Source organism: Centruroides sculpturatus, unplaced genomic scaffold (genome assembly GCF_000671375.1).
Source record: "Centruroides sculpturatus isolate CEXI.00-Female unplaced genomic scaffold, Cexi_2.0 scaffold2, whole genome shotgun sequence".
Lineage (NCBI taxonomy): Eukaryota > Metazoa > Arthropoda > Arachnida > Scorpiones > Buthidae > Centruroides > Centruroides sculpturatus.
Genome location: NW_019384369.1, coordinates 1,093,665 through 1,110,044, shown reverse-complemented (window position 1 = coordinate 1,110,044; position 16,380 = coordinate 1,093,665). Strand labels below are relative to the sequence as shown.

The following is a 16,380-nucleotide window of genomic DNA, read 5'->3' as shown; positions in this document are numbered from 1 at the left end:
CAAAATCATATGCACCAGGAATGGTAATTTATGGTTTAGCCTAGTGACAAGTAGATTCGGAGACAAGTAAATTCGACTTACATCGCCTCTCCTGGAACCAATTACCAACGTAAGGTGAGGTATACCTGTAGATGCTTGACATGAAGATTTTATTAATGCAAAGCATCTTCTGTTATATGTAAATTATTTCTCCCATGACATTATTTCTGTTTATTTTACATTATTTGTAGTCTCAAAATGATTTGATGATTCCTAGATTATAAAATATTTAGAGGATTAACATCCTAATTAGAAATCCTAATATTTACTTAAATGAAATTAATGTCCAACCCAAAAATAATGTGATTGGCATTAGATATTAGAACTGAACTCGTCTTTCGGCTTCGTGCCAAAGATCTAACTAGTGATGGAGGTGGCAGAGATAAATGAGTTTGTTCAATAGAATAGCTTAGTACATTTAATAAGAATTTGAAAGATATGAATTCAGTTTGCTTTTACGACTGGATATTTTTTTCATTATAATTTGAAATTTTGTTACTTTTGGCTAGATGACTTACCAAAATTTATAAATTGGATATTTATCATCATTGGTACTGTAGGAATATTTTTAAAAATATTGTACTAGTGTTAAAATAGTTGATTGATAAACTTAAGGAGGAGACTAAATAAATTGTGTGTAAATGTATTTTATAATTGCTGAATCTTTATAGTATTGATCAACTATTAATAAAATGTGATTTAGTTTTTGGGGGAGAAAATTGGAAGGTAACTCATTTAGTCTTTAATAAATTAACTTAAATTACATTTTTGATAGATCAAATTTTAATTTAAAGATTAATTTCTATTTTCCTTGTTTTATAAATCATGGCACTAATCATTTCTAATGGCTATAATCTTTATACATACAATTTATATTATTATATATCTTGCTTTTGTAGATATATATTTATTTGTTTTTCATAGAATAACACTTATTTATTTTTCATATATTTATTTGTTTTTCATAGAATGAAGATAATATGAAAATCAAGTAGCATTGTAACTATATGCATATTTATGCATATAGTTATGATGCTACTAAATGTAAAAATATTTGCATGTACAGTATTTTTATAATTTTTTTGTGCGTTTAAAATTTTGATGTTTAACTCATCATTTATTATTGGGAATTACTAAATTTCTGCTTAAGACATTGCCATTATGGTGAATCACCAATAGGAAGGCGTCAGAAGCCACGATGATGAAATGTTTACTTAATGATTAAATAGATTTTTTAGAAAAAAGATCAAATTTAATTATTAATAATTAATAAAATATATTTAAAGATAATTAAGAATTAGAGATAAAGATAGTTAATAAAAAATATTAATGTTAGTTAATATTTAAGAACAATTTCTGCATCTATAATGAAATTGAATGAAGCTCAAGTGTAGCTATTTTTATTCAAAATTTTACAGTGATGAGTCATTTGGGTCAAGGGTTAATTAAAATTAAAAAAAAAATTGGTAATTTTTGCTTTCATATCTTTATTCTTCTCACAGGATAAAATTTGAATGAATAATATAAAGAAAATTAATTTTATATAGAACATGTGCAAAGTTATCTTTTGTTAAGTATATATAGTTCATAAATTAAATGTGCACAATCATTTAAAAAATGTTAAATTGGATAATAAAAATAAATTAGTTGAGCTGTTAATAGACAAGATGAATTTTATTATCAAAAGGAGGATCTTTGGAGAAATTGGATACTTCTGAACGGGATACTAAAATATTTTTTGTTGTTATTTCTCTAAATGGCATCAGTATATTTAAATTATCCAGTAAATTTCTGAACAGAACAGTTAAATATCCTAGGATATATTACAAAAATTTAAAGTATGTATACATTTTCAGTTTTAAATTACATGTTATACATTATGACTCATTAAAATCTACATAATTGATTACTTAGTGTCCTAGATAGAAGTGATGCATCAAACAAAGGAGTAATAATAATAATTTCAGTTGTAATTTTTTAATAATAATGATAGTTTTTCACAATATCATAAGAGTGTCAAAATAAAGTTGTAAATAATTGTCTTAGTATATTTATTTGTTGAATCTCAAATGGAGGATCATGTTTTAAGTTGAAGCGTCTGGATATTCTTATCCAATTTACTTGTCATTTCCTTATTATTGAAAGTACTTTAAGTATGTAGGAATTGAGAATTGCTAAATATTGTTTATAAAGTGAAGAGTATGAGTAATTTTATATTTTTAGTCGACTGTTTTAACATTACTCGCATTTATTTTCTAAACTAACGTCATCTTTCATCCTCTTATATAGTGATTGTAATTAGTATAAAGGTTATTTGTTTTTACCCAAAATAAATAAAAAAGTATGTTGATAATCAAATTTTTAACTCATAAATTTTAAAAATAAAGGAAAAAAAATGTAATTTTGTAGTATAAAATCTAGTTTTTTTTTTAAATTAAACAACTTTAAATAAACAAAGATGAGATGTTGACAAGTTCAAGTTTATAATGTACCCTGCTACATTGCATGTAAGGTTTCCTGTTCCATAAAAATTTCAGTTATGACAAAATTAAGTGAGGGGGGAAAAAGGTCATTCTGTAGTTATTTATAGTAATGATGGTGTGTGATGATTATGAAGCATATTCAGAAAATACACTTATATCTTATGAATCGAGATCCTGCAAAATATGCTTCTTCCGTTATTCTGGAGATTAAATATCAACCAAACTGTCAGAAGACATCCTGCAGATGAATGATAACTGCAATATTTTTTTTTCATCAGGCTAGACTGTGAATCTATTGTATAAAGCTGGAAAAATCATCACGGAATGACTGTACTAAAGATAGAACTGTTCTCTTACCTTGTACTGTTATAGGTCATGGATATGTAAATAGAAGCAATAGTAATCAAGTTTTGCCAAAAAAATAATGCTCTAATCTGTTCTCTTTCTTAACGAATATATGATATAATAAAAATTAAACTAAATTATTATTACACTTTTATGATTTTATGTTTCATAAATATTCGGAAAACTTAAATGCAAAGTAATAAAAAGATTATTACAAGTTTTAATTAAATAAAATTTTAATTACAATTGTCGTAATTAAAACTGCTGGTGTTATCGTCGAATAAAATCGGTAACATTATTATCAACTTAATGATTTATATAATTACTCAATAAAAATTATAATGCAGACATCCTGTCATTTATATTCTTTGTTTTTTTAGGTTTCTCGTCTGGTGATCCTTCACGAAGAGGCTGAAGATGGAAATGCCATGCCAGATCTGTCTCGACCAGTTCTTGCAGTCAGTAAAGCAGTCACAAATCTCGTTAAGGTTTGTTCCAGAATTTTGTAATCTTATTTCTCTTAAAATTCTTTAATGGGGGAAATAAAAAGCTATGCTATCAACTATAAATTACTTAAAAATTGGCTTAGAGTTGGATTTTTTTGCTGTATATACTTTATACCCTTTGTACCTACAATACTAAAAGTTTATAGATTGAGTTATCATGTTTCAGTTTGTATAAACATTTAAAAATTGTGTTAGAAAGGTTAAAAAGTTGTTTAAATGTGTTTGATACCTTGAAAATATGCTGCTAAGTGTTGAGTGCTAGGAAAATTTAATGATGTCTATAAAAGAAGAAAAAAACAAGATAAAGTTTTAAAAAATCTTCTGCGTTATTTTTGTTGTCTGTTAGTATAGCTTTTTCCCATCTGTGTGACACAGCATCCATATGTTTCAAGAGTTTTTCAGATTATCTAGACTTTATCAGTAAAATAAACATTTGAACCAAGAAACTTTTTCCATGTAAAAAAAATGAATAAAAAAATAATTTTTAAATACATTTAATTAGGTTGAATTAAAAATAAGTAGCAAAAAATTAAATTTATTATTAAAAAATTTTCTATGTGAATTTTAATGAATTTTTTTTTTTAAATTTTAACTTTAGTCCATATTATAAAGGATTATCTAAAATACATAGAGAAGAGTAAAAGAATTCTATTTAATTTTTTTTTTTATTAATTTATCTTTTAAACTAATATATAATTTAGTATAGATTTCTAGACTTGAATGTAGGATACTTCTTTAAAAATATATGTTTAAAGAATTAGAGAGATATGGTCGAACTGTGGCTCAGAAGTCACAAGCAACTCTTCTACTGTGGTTCTTGTATATTTAATTATTATAATTAAATATGCAGGAATACATATCCATTATATAAAATACAATTTTTATAGAGAATGTAACTCTTGTATTTCTTATACATGATATTTAGTTCCTGTTGGGACAAGATTCATTCAACTTTGATATTTATCTAACAAATAATAATAAAAAGAAAAGGAATATAAGAATAGAAAAATTAATAGAAGAGAATTTGTGTGTGTTAAAGAGGTTTGAGACTAAGTAACAGAAGTATGAATTTATTATAGAAATATCAAAGTTTCAAAGTGCATATTTTATTTTAAAATGTACCAAACTGACACTGCAAAAGGAACATTGATATAATGTAAAGAGAAACTTATATAATCTAAATTATTGTTAATATAATGTCATATAAATCAAAAATTCAGTAGATTATCTCAAAAAGTATAAGAAAAAGGAATTAAAAAAGCAAATGGCAAAGTGCCAAATGTGCCATATTGGAAAATAAATGAATTATGATAAGAGCAGTATGAAGGATAGGAATTTTTTAAAATTGATCTAGGTTAATATTAATATTGTAAATGCATGAAAATTGAGTTATATAGAAACAAATTAAAAGAAAAAAGAATAAAAGAGAAAATGTTCAGTTAGGAGAATAAGAAAAAAATTAACTTTAGAATGTTTGGAATGTTAGAAGCTATTGTTAAAGGAAAGTTAATAAAATTAGGTTGTAATATTGTCAGATGTATAATAGTTAGTGTATATAAAATGTAGTATATATATATATATAAAAGCCAATTAAAGCCTAAATTGCTGTCTTATTCAAATACTTTTAATTAAAAACTTTACAAAAAATGTTTAAAATGAAATGCAATACAACATACTTTCACAAATTTCTGACTTGATTGCAAAATGGTTAAACTATATACTTAAGATTATAATTATAACACTATAAATAATACAGAATTTATAAATTGTAATACTCTGCAGTGTTTATGGAACAAGTGTTTGTGTTATAACTCAGACTTACATTATAGATATGTTTAATTAGAGTTAAGTTTAGATTTAATTTTTTTTTGTTTTTAATTATTCATTTATTTAATTGTAATTAACGATTTTTCTATTATTGATTGACATTCTGTGTTTTAATTTCCATGTATTGATTATTCAGTACGGCTTGTGTTACTCAGTATAGCATACATGTTTGGAAATGTCAATTTTTTGGTGGTTATAAAATATTTAAAACTGGTAAAACCTATTTAATAAATTGCATTGAAGAAATATTTTTTTATTTTTGGAGGTTTTCCAAAATTAATTTATTATATCAGAAAGGTATGTACTGGTATAAGAAATAATGAGTTCTTTGTAGCATTATTTTATGCAGTTGTCAAAATGAAATTGTTAACATGCCTTTTGTTTGTTTTGTTCTGTGTTGTTATGAAGTATGTTTATCCAACATTACTATTCCAGTTTCCTTAAACATGTATATTTCTCAGTTTGGATATTTACATAAGAAATTTAAATTTTAATGCTTTTGCATTTTTAGCCCATCCTCAAAAGGTACAACCAGTGTAGGACAGGTAACAAATTTTGGTGTGGGAGTATTTAGACCCTTTTATATATAAATGGGCCTATATTGTGTAAGTAAACAACCCACCAGGAAATTCCCGATTTTTCCTGATGGGTCAAACTATCTCTGGGTACAACTCTGAGGATGAGCTCAAAAATATTAAACTTTAAGTGAAATTTTTTCATTAGATCATAAAAAAACAGCTGTACATACTAAATTTTAATTTCAGTAAATGCATAATTAATAATTTCAACACAATTTAAAAGTGCTTTTCAAGCATAAAAAAAACATATATATAATTAAGATGCTCTATTTTTGTAATATTTTTACTAGAATATTACAATTGATTTATAACATTTTCTTTTAAATTTAAAAATTGTGTAATGATCCTTGCAGTAACTATAGAAACAAGGTCACGAAAGTGAGTCATTGTACAAACTTAGTGTTTTCAATATTTACTAAGATTAAGCTAATTTAAAAATAATAATACGCAAAAGTAATACAACTGAGATATATTACAACAATTTAAAGAGATTATTCAAATATTATATTTGTGCAGATGTAGAATTGGAAATACATGTTTATATGATGTTATTCAAGTGAAATTACTACATAATAAGACTATTGTCAAGTCAAGAATAGTTATTTCTTTAATAAGGAAGTGCAATACTTCTTTCTAAAGTGATTCTGATTTATGAAATCGTTGTGTGTGTAAATTTTCTTTTTAAAATAAAAATATTTATAGTTCATTGTACTTTTTACATCACAGACTAGCAATACATACTGTTCAGAGTATTAGCTTTATTTTGTGATATAATTTTAAGCAGCTAAATGTAAATTTTCTTCATAAATTATTTAATTTAAAATGATTTTATTCGTCTTATTTTTGCTATTTATTATTACTTTACTAAAATTAAATTATGGGATTATAACTGATAGATGGACGGAGTAATAACCACAGTAGCCTGTTGTTGTGAAGAATCGTGGTTTGAGAGCCTGCATAGAATTTTTATTGATAGCTTGAATCTGAATGTGTTTGCCACATTCCTTTGCATGGTTGTCTGTTGTAAGCTCTTAGCAACGCTTGTAAGAAGCATTCAAAAAAGGCTCTCTTAGTGACAGGACAGAAAATAAATTAATATGTATTAAACTTATTACTTTAAGAATATGCAATAATTCAAAAATGTTTATTGTGAAATAAAATTTACAGTATACAGTAGAGCGTCATTTATCCGAAAGTCGGTTATCTGAAAGAATTCCAGTTGGCCTAAAGTATAATTTTTATTTGTTTTTATATTTTTCAGTGTATTTATTTCGTTTGTAAAACATACAGAAATAATTTTTAACGATACAATAGCCACGATTATTATTTTAAAAAGTTTACGTTAGGCTTAACATCGACGAAAATTCAACGTGAAGCGACACACAATGGAGAAAAATTTCAACACGGGATAGGTTAATATATTTTTTCATACATAATCGGTTATCCGAACAACCCCAGTCCCCAGTTGATTCGGATAAACGATGCTCTACTGTATTTATGTATATAATAGAATAATCTAATAAGGTTGTTGAGTCAGTGAACACAATTGCTGACTCTGATTTCAGCTTCTTTATACATATTAATAATGGTAAATGTACTGAAATAGTAAATAATACTGTATAAATTCCATCATCATCAGGGCTGCCAAGAGGGAGGAGATGAGGATTTTTCCCAAGGAAACTATAGAAAACTTAGGAGCTTGTACTATTCTTACTCTATATAAATTAATGTTATTTTTATTAACAAAAAATAAAATCTTTAAGATTGTTGTTTATTTATAAAGAAACCTTCTCTATCTATTTCTTTTGTTTAAAAAAAAAATGGTAATAAAGTCTGCTCTATCCAGGCTCCTACCAAGCTTCTGATGCCCTGATCAGCCTACTAATCAGGCTACTTTTTAGACCTATAACTGGTGTTTAAGTGTACATCAAATAGGAGTTAGTCAGAAGCAATTTTCAGAAGATACATTAGAAATATATATAGAGTGTCTTCTAAAAATAGTGCTACCATTTTAAATTATTATAATTATTCAATTTATGAGATCTATGTTAGCTTTTCTTTTCCAATAGACTTATTATACCATTATTTAGAAACAAGACTGCTAATACTACTTTATGTATCATACCATCATATCTAATCAAATACCTGTAAATTAATAATTATCAATCGTCACCATTTCAGTGCTTTGCATAACCATTTACATCAGAGTTGATACGGGACTCGAAGTCCAAAATGCAGGAAATAAAAATGTGATTTTCTAAAGCTTGTCCTGTTTCTAAATGGTAGTGTAATAATCTAGCAGAAAAGAAAAGCTGTCACAGAGCTCATAAATTGAATATAAGACTAGACAAGAAACATATTACATAATTTATTGTAATTATGTTAATTATTATCCAAGAACATTTTAATGTACAGTACATTAAAAGATTGGAAAACTGTCCAAGTTTCATGTTTGCCCATTACAATTTCTCAGTGTGCACCTACATCTGACTGTTACTCAAATTTTTGCTACAGCATATCTTTTTTTGTTTTCCATGTCAGCTACAATTCTACAATTCCTGCTAACTCTCATGTTACACAAGGATGAGTGATTCCGACTTAAACTGCAAAACACAAAATGCCTTCTCTGTTATGGAGTAACTTCCTAGAGATAGACAATGAGAAATTTGAATGCGGATGGGAGATAGAACTCTGATAGTTACTCTGTCAATTGGTGTATGTTGCATATGACTTGGATAATAATTGACATAATTACAATAATTTAAAATTACAGCATTTTTTTTTTATAAGATCCTGTGTATGTATGTATATAACACTTTGATTCACAAAAAATGTTACTTATCACATGATTTAATGATGCAAATATCTTCATCAGAATTTGCCATTTATACTTTTGAATCTAACTGTAGCAGCTTCATTCTTAAATTCCAGGATCTTTTAGTTTTTATAGAAGAAATCTCTCTATGAATAATGGAATAATGTAGCATTAAATGAAATATATTCCTTAAAGAAAAAAAACATTACTATTGTATTTTCATTTTGCCATTATAAAATAATAAAATTCCTAAAAATAAGATATACATTTTATATTTTAGTACTAAACAAAGTTACACAAAATAAATATTTTAAGAAAGTTAATTGTTTTACGAGAAATTAACAAAGGTTGTAAATTATTACTCCACAAATTATTTTGACTAATGACCATAAAAATTTAATTTCTGAAACAGTAAAATTGTTTAATTCATTCAACTTAATGTAGAATGTGATGATGACAAATGAAACATTTAGTTGTCCTAAACAGTTTATTGTACTTTAATTGCATCAAAACATTTGTACGTTATACATTAAGATTTTCTTGTAATTAAAGGAAGAAATTTTTCAATTATTTCCATCAAGCCAATTCTGAAAATTACTTCTTTTCTTTTGTCAATTGAAAGTTTAATAAGTTTAAAAAACTTATTAAACTTTCAATTTGTCTAATTTAGATGTCTAGAACTATTATTTTTAAATAAACTTCTTGACTTCATTATAAAATTGTTAAATGTGAATAAATAATAAAATAAATACATGTATATATAAATAGTTTCTTAATAATTGATAACTGCAAATAAAAGTATAGCATGAAAGAGGTGAGATTTGTGGTTTGGATTAACCACAAATGACATACTTTACCCATCTCTAAAAGACATAGATATATGAATAAAATTGATAAAACAAATAACAAAAGGCTGTTTATACTTATTGAAAGATACTTTATTTTATATTATTTTTTTACATAAAAACCTAAATGTTGAAGACTTTCTTGTGTCCAAGGGCCTAGATCCATCCAAAAAATATTATTTGAATAAAAATTTACTTTGGAGATTTTCCAAAATTAAATTATACAATAAAATAGAAAATGTAAAATTTTAAAGTTGAATCATTAACAAAAAATGCAAATTCATATTTTATTGCAATTTTCAAAAAATAAGTGCAATGATGAGCAATCAGATTGGAATGCAGCTTTTTAAAAAAGTTTGTCATTCCAAATTGCTGATTTTATCATCTGTAATTTTAAATAGTGAAATTTGTTTAATATTTAATTTTTTATGTATTAAATAATGAATTATTCTATAAAATTTAAAATACTTAACAAACAAAACTGCTTTTTAAGAGCATTAAACAACAGTAATAATAATGCATAGAAGTTATAATAATCTTACATTTGTACATTCTGTTTTCCACTTAGAATTGTTTTGAACAAGCTTGCATTATCATTATTTTTCCTTAACTTTTTCTGCCTTGTGGGCACTAAGAGGGTCTTTTTAGCAAGTCCATTATGGGTTTGCAATACCAGGCTAAGCCCACAATGGAATGGCCAGGTAGTGAGGAATGAGGACCAACATATCCAGACAGACTACTGCCAAAAATTTGAGATTTTTCAACCTTTCTGGATTCAATCCTGGGTTCTCCAGAACAGTAGGCAGCCACTTTTATTGCTTGGTCATTTAGCCGTCACTTGCATTTCATTAAACAAACTGTTTAAATTATATTTTAGTTAAAATAAAAAATTCTGGTTTACATCTTTAAAACCTCTAAAATTAATAAATTGTACTGTACATACCAGTACAATTTATTAATTTTGTGAAAAATTTCAATCAATTATCTATATGCTTAATACCAAAATTTTCATATCCTACTTTACATGTATGGCATAATTTATAATAACCATTTCATTAAAATTTTGTAAATAAGATTTTAAAAAATTGCTTTAATTCAAAATTAGGTTGGAAGGGAGACCATTAACAGCAGTGATGATCAAGCTTTACGACAAGATATGCCTTCAGCTCTCCAGAGAGTCGAAAAGGCTTCTAAATTATTGGAAGAAGCATCCACCTTACTAAGCAGCGATCCATATTCTCAGCCTGCACGCAAGAAATTAATAGATGGAGCCAGAGGTTTGATCATTTATTATTTTTAAAATTTATTTCTAACTAATATTTAAAAAATCAAAATTTAGTCAAAACATTTAACCTGAAATACAAATTACTTTAAAATTCTGTATTAAAATTTTACACAGAATCTTTACTGTAAGCATTTTGAGTTTTGTTTTTAATTGCTAAAATTTTAATAAACATTAAAATATTTTTGCTTATGCCAGCAATAAATAAATTCATTTTAATTACATTTTAATGTTAAAAAATGCCACTGAAAGAAGCCTAAATACATTTTTTTTCTTATGTATCAGGAATTTTATCAGGAACATCACAACTACTTATGTGTTTTGATCAATCCGAAGTACAAAAGATCATAAGAGAGTGCCAAAAAGTCCTTCAGTATTTACAAGTAGCAGAAGTAATTGAAAATATGGGTGATCTCGTCAAATTTGTAAAGGTAGTATTAAAAAGTTTTCATTTACAAAAATTAAATACACTTTTAATGATTGAAAAAATAATTCAGAATTGGAACTTTTACTGCAGAAAATTGTTCTAGTTTAAAATAATAATTTTTTTTCTTATATTCATGGTTATTACTTTACATATTCTTATCTAATGAGCTATTATGATTCATAAATAATTATTAAATTTGCACTATTAATTATTATTGGAAATAATATCCAGTTAATAACATGTCTTTCTTAAAGATACATAATGCAATTCCAGTTTATAAATAAGTTTTAAAAAATTTATATTACATGAGATAATATATATAAAATTTACAGTTGAGAGTTAACTTTTTATATATTTTCATTAGTTTTTATTTTTCTAGTTTAGATAAATTAACTTTTTAACAATTATATTTAAAATGAAACATGTTAATATTAATATGTTGATGAACTGTATAAACTAAACAAATATAAGTATAAAAGTGTTGTACAGTACATTGATCCCATTATAAAGGAATTCAGTATATAAATATTTATAATCCACTGATAATGATATTTCCACTGAACATTAAAAAATTATACTGAATAATTTTTAGGACATTAATGTTGTCATTCATCTCTAAATTGTACAGAATTACATAAATTAATTGGAAAAAATTTAAATTATAAATTATGCATGCAATATTTGTTAAATTTTAATGTTAGTTAATAATAAATTATTAATCCATATATTATTATAAAAGTATTGTACACTCTGAATAATTTAATTTAGTAATTTATTTAAACTTTTTACAAATATTAGCTTCAATTATATATTTATATATAAAATATTTACATTCAAATTTTTATCTGATTTATATATTTTTTTAAATGAATACATATTACATTTTAAATCTGTTTTTATTATTCATAAGAAAATTAATAAATTATTTATAAAAAGTGAAAGAATTTTATAGAATTATGTATTAAACATTATATAAATATTTTACATAGCTTTTGTATATACTCAATGTTAACATTGTTGTAATTATTGATATAAAGGAAACAAAAATAAAATTGACTGTACTAAATTATTTTCTTGAGAAATTATTAGTCAATATTTTCATTTATATGTGACTTTTATGCTTATATATATAAATTATTTTGACATTAATTATGTTCAGTAAAGTTTTATACAGGGTGGAACCGAATAAAATGTTATGTAATAAAATAAAAATTGTTCAATCAGTGATTAAAAATAATTTTTTTTATCTGTATTTAACTTAGAGGAAAATACTATTAACCCTTAACTGGTTTCTTGGGGGCCGCGCGGCCCCCACGCGTCATATTTTTATGATTTTCTAAAAATCTAAATATCGTGTGCAGCTGCCATTTCATGTAATCTCATTACGTCGCGACTTTTAGCGAGTGCCAAATGTTTGGCCCTGTAGCACTTACAAAGATGGAGCTACGTATTTTCTGGGGGCTGTGCAGCCCCCACGATACCAGTTACGTTGGTTTTTTGTGGAAATGTGTTTTTATGTTTTTTTTAATTTTTACAATTATTTTGCAAAGATATCTCAATCTTGCATCAAAAATTCAAAATGACTACCAAAGAATCATTTGAACTGCTAATAGATGATAATATTATACAAATTGCTAGATCAAGCCGAAATCTTCTGAAAAGAGTATGTTGTCATTTTGTGCTGGAAAAAAAGATGGTAAATATGCTACTAAGTGCAACAGTTGTTTGAAATTTATTTGCAAAGTGCATAGTANTAGCAACTGGTGGTTCTGCAAATAAAAGATTGGCAGAAGCCTTATTAGCTTCAGCTAATCATGTTGAGAGTCTCACACCACAGTTAATAAATGCTGGAAGTAATTATTGATATAAAGGAAACAAAAATAAAATTGACTGTACTAAATTATTTTCTTGAGAAATTATTAGTCAATATTTTCATTTATATGTGACTTTTATGCTTATATATATAAATTATTAAATATATAAATTATTTTGACATTAATTACATTCAGTAAAATTTTATACAGGGTGGAACCAAATAAAATGTTATGTAATAAAATAAAAATTGTTCAATCAGTGATTAAAAATAATTTTTATCTGTTTTTTTATCTGTTTAACTTAGAGGAAAATACTATTAAATCAACTGAAGAACTTTCATGTGACCTTTCTTGGGATGAAAGTAGGGGTCATCTCTGAAATTTCAAGTGGAACTCTCAAAATGTTAACATATTTAGATTCTATGCTAAAATAAATATACAAATAAACCAAAACCCAGCTCAAAAAACATTTTTGTGCTGAATCATTTGTGTATTTACCTAGTTATCTGAGATATTAATGTTGATTCTATGTCAAAAAAAACTTTTTATTTTCAGAGGTTTTGAATTTAATAAAAAGGTTAATAAATTTAATAAATAGGTTATTAAATAAAGATTTAATAAAAACCTATAAAATAAAAGAGTAGAAATAATAATCAATTTGAAAAACTATATTTCTTTATTCAAATAGCATCCTATTTGAATAAAGAACTTGATCCTAAACACTTTCTGACAAAAAACATCTGTTAGTTGGGGTCAGATGAACAGAGAGCATTGAATGGGTTGACAATGTCCAATCCATCTCTGACCAAAAGTGCTTTCAGCAAAATGCAAGTTTTAGCCAAATGTAAGGATGCTCTATTACACTGGAGCCATATGCATTGTCTTACTGAAATTGACCAAACCCCTATTTCTAATAAGAATTAGATGAGAGTACTTTAGCTGATTTAACAGATGCTTTTCTAATGTAAACACTGACAAAAAAGTTAATTTTAATTATTGATTTACTAACACAGTATCAAGTCATAACACTATTTGTGCCAACCTGTATATTTCAGTCTCTAGTCATATCTAAATTTTATTTTTTCTATTTCAGGATCTCAGCCCTTGTTTGACAAAAGTTTCCAGAGAAGTCGATGCTAGAGAAAAAGAATTAACTATTCAAGTTCATCGTGAAATATTAATTAGGTGCCTTGATTCAATAAAAACACTTGCACCAATTTTCATTTGTAGTATGAAGATTTTTATTCAGATTTATTCTCAAGGTGGCAAAGGTTTAGAGGCAGCTGCAGAGAATAGAAACTATATGACTCAGAGAATGACAGATGAAATAAATGAAATTATTAGAGTCCTACCCTTAACAACATACGATGAAGACGAATGGGATGCTGATAACTTAACTGTTATGAAGAAAGCTCAAGTTGGTTATTTTATAATAGCTTTAATTATTTTTAAGTCAATTTATATATTAACTAAGATGAAAAATGTAAGTAATTAAAAGATTTGTGTATTTAGAATGCAATCGATGGTAAATTACAAGCGAGTCACGATTGGTTGGAGGATCCAATAGCAGTAACTGGTGGTATCGGAGAAAAATCTCTACGTCAAATTCTAGAATATGCTCAGAGAATAGCTGAACGCTCACTTCCACCTAATAATGATTCGATCAAAAAAATGTGTGGTGATATCAAATCTATGACTGATGGACTGTGTGAACTCAGACAAGATGGTAAAGTAAGCAATCATATAGTTTGTAAATATTGAAAATTTTAATTGCATAAAATAAACCATATTAATAAATGTACATGAAATTAAATAGGGAACATCTCCACAAGCTCAAGCTTTATCTAGGGGTATTGGTCAAAAATTAAAGGAACTAAATGGTTTAATTCAGCAAGCTGTAATAAATGTGGAGAGAAGTGGAATTCAACAACCTGCTCACACTATAGGAGGACGCATAGAGCAAGCTGAACAATGGCTTGCAAATCCTACCTATAATGATCGAGGATTTGGACAACATGCCATACAGCTCATTGTTGATGAGGGACATAAATTAGCCGAGAGCTGTCCCACTCAAAGAGGTGAACTTCATTATATGTGCAGTGAAATTGAATCTTTGACAAGACAGTTAGCAGAAATGTGTCGTGGAAAACAGGGTATTACTCCTCAAACTGAAGCCACAGCTAGAAAATTATTCATAAAATTACATGATTTGAAAAACCATATTCAACAAGCACTTGTGAATAGAGTAGTTGAAGATTTTATTGACATTACATCACCTTTGAAACATTTTACTGAAGCTGTACTAGCTCCAGAAGGTACAATAAATCGAGAAATTAATTTTCAAGATAAAGCCAAAGCTTTGAATCAGTTCTCTCAACTCACTTCCTGTACTGCAAGAAATGTAGCAACTGGTGGTTCTGCAAATAAAAGATTGGCAGAAGCCTTATTAGCTTCAGCTAATCATGTTGAGAGTCTCACACCACAGTTAATAAATGCTGGAAGTATTCGTATGAGTTATCCAGAAAATAAGGCAGTCGACGAGCATTTTGAGAATTTACGCAAACAATATGCAGAAAGTATACAGACTATGAGAAATTTAGCAGATGAAGCAACTGATACATGCAGTTTTATTAAGGCTTCTGAGGATTGTATAAGACAGCATACAGATGCTTGTGAAGGAAGCATTGTACGATTACAACCACAACACATGGTAGATAACACTTCCAGCATAGCTCGGCTAGCTAATCGAGTATTGATGGTAGCCAAACAAGAATCGGATAACTCAGAAGATCCATTGTTTGTGGGGAGAGTAAATCAAGCTGCAGATCAACTACAATCAACTGTAACACCTTTGGTTCACGATGCTAAAGCAGTAGCATTAAATATGATGGATCAAGTTGCAATTTCAAGATGGAGGCAGTCTAACAAAGCCGTCATAACAGCTGTTGGCCAAGTGAGATATGCAGTCATGACAACTCCAGAAGAACATCCTCCCGCTATTCCGCCTCCACCTGACATGAGTTCTCTTTACATTAATAAGCCACCACCTCGTCCACCACTTCCTGAAGATGATATCCCTCCACCACGCCCACCTCCTCCAGAAATGGATGATGAGTTTGNATCCTGAGAGTGCTGGAAGATCGTGCGTCGATGTTTCTTCCCCGATGATCGCTCTTGAGGTGTGCAGAGGGGTTTCTTCGGCTTAAGCGCCCTGGCTCAGCGCCGAGTAGAAAATCCGACCCCTTTATATACCCAATCAGCGTGGGAAAAATCTGAGAATTGTTGACGTCTTTTGACATCTCTCCCTGATTTATTACTGCGTCGTCGAAAAACTTATTTCCTTATATGGTCATTTTTATCGTCCGGTCGCTCGGACGTATGGGGGTCACGTGACATCGTGGTCCCTCGTCGATGACCTT

At 27.3% G+C, this 16,380-nt stretch overlaps 1 protein-coding gene across 9 annotated transcripts in view; it reads left to right on the top strand.

Annotated features, from left to right (window-relative positions):
• Positions 1 to 16,380, top strand: part of LOC111613922 (vinculin-like) — a 31,709-nt gene that overhangs the window by 2,625 nt on the left and 12,704 nt on the right. For 5 of the 9 annotated variants that reach the window (XM_023355291.1, XM_023355271.1, XM_023355297.1 and 2 more), the window contains exons 2-7: positions 3,248 to 3,355; positions 10,544 to 10,715; positions 11,006 to 11,151; positions 14,055 to 14,378; positions 14,474 to 14,692; positions 14,778 to 15,815. In XM_023355291.1, coding sequence (XP_023211059.1) covers positions 3,248 to 3,355; positions 10,544 to 10,715; positions 11,006 to 11,151; positions 14,055 to 14,378; positions 14,474 to 14,692; positions 14,778 to 15,815 — 2,007 coding nt within the window. The remainder of the gene's footprint in view (positions 1 to 3,247; positions 3,356 to 10,543; positions 10,716 to 11,005; positions 11,152 to 14,054; positions 14,379 to 14,473; positions 14,693 to 14,777; positions 15,816 to 16,380) is intronic. The other 4 variants (XM_023355277.1, XM_023355303.1, XM_023355318.1 and 1 more) reach the window with 2 other exon arrangements.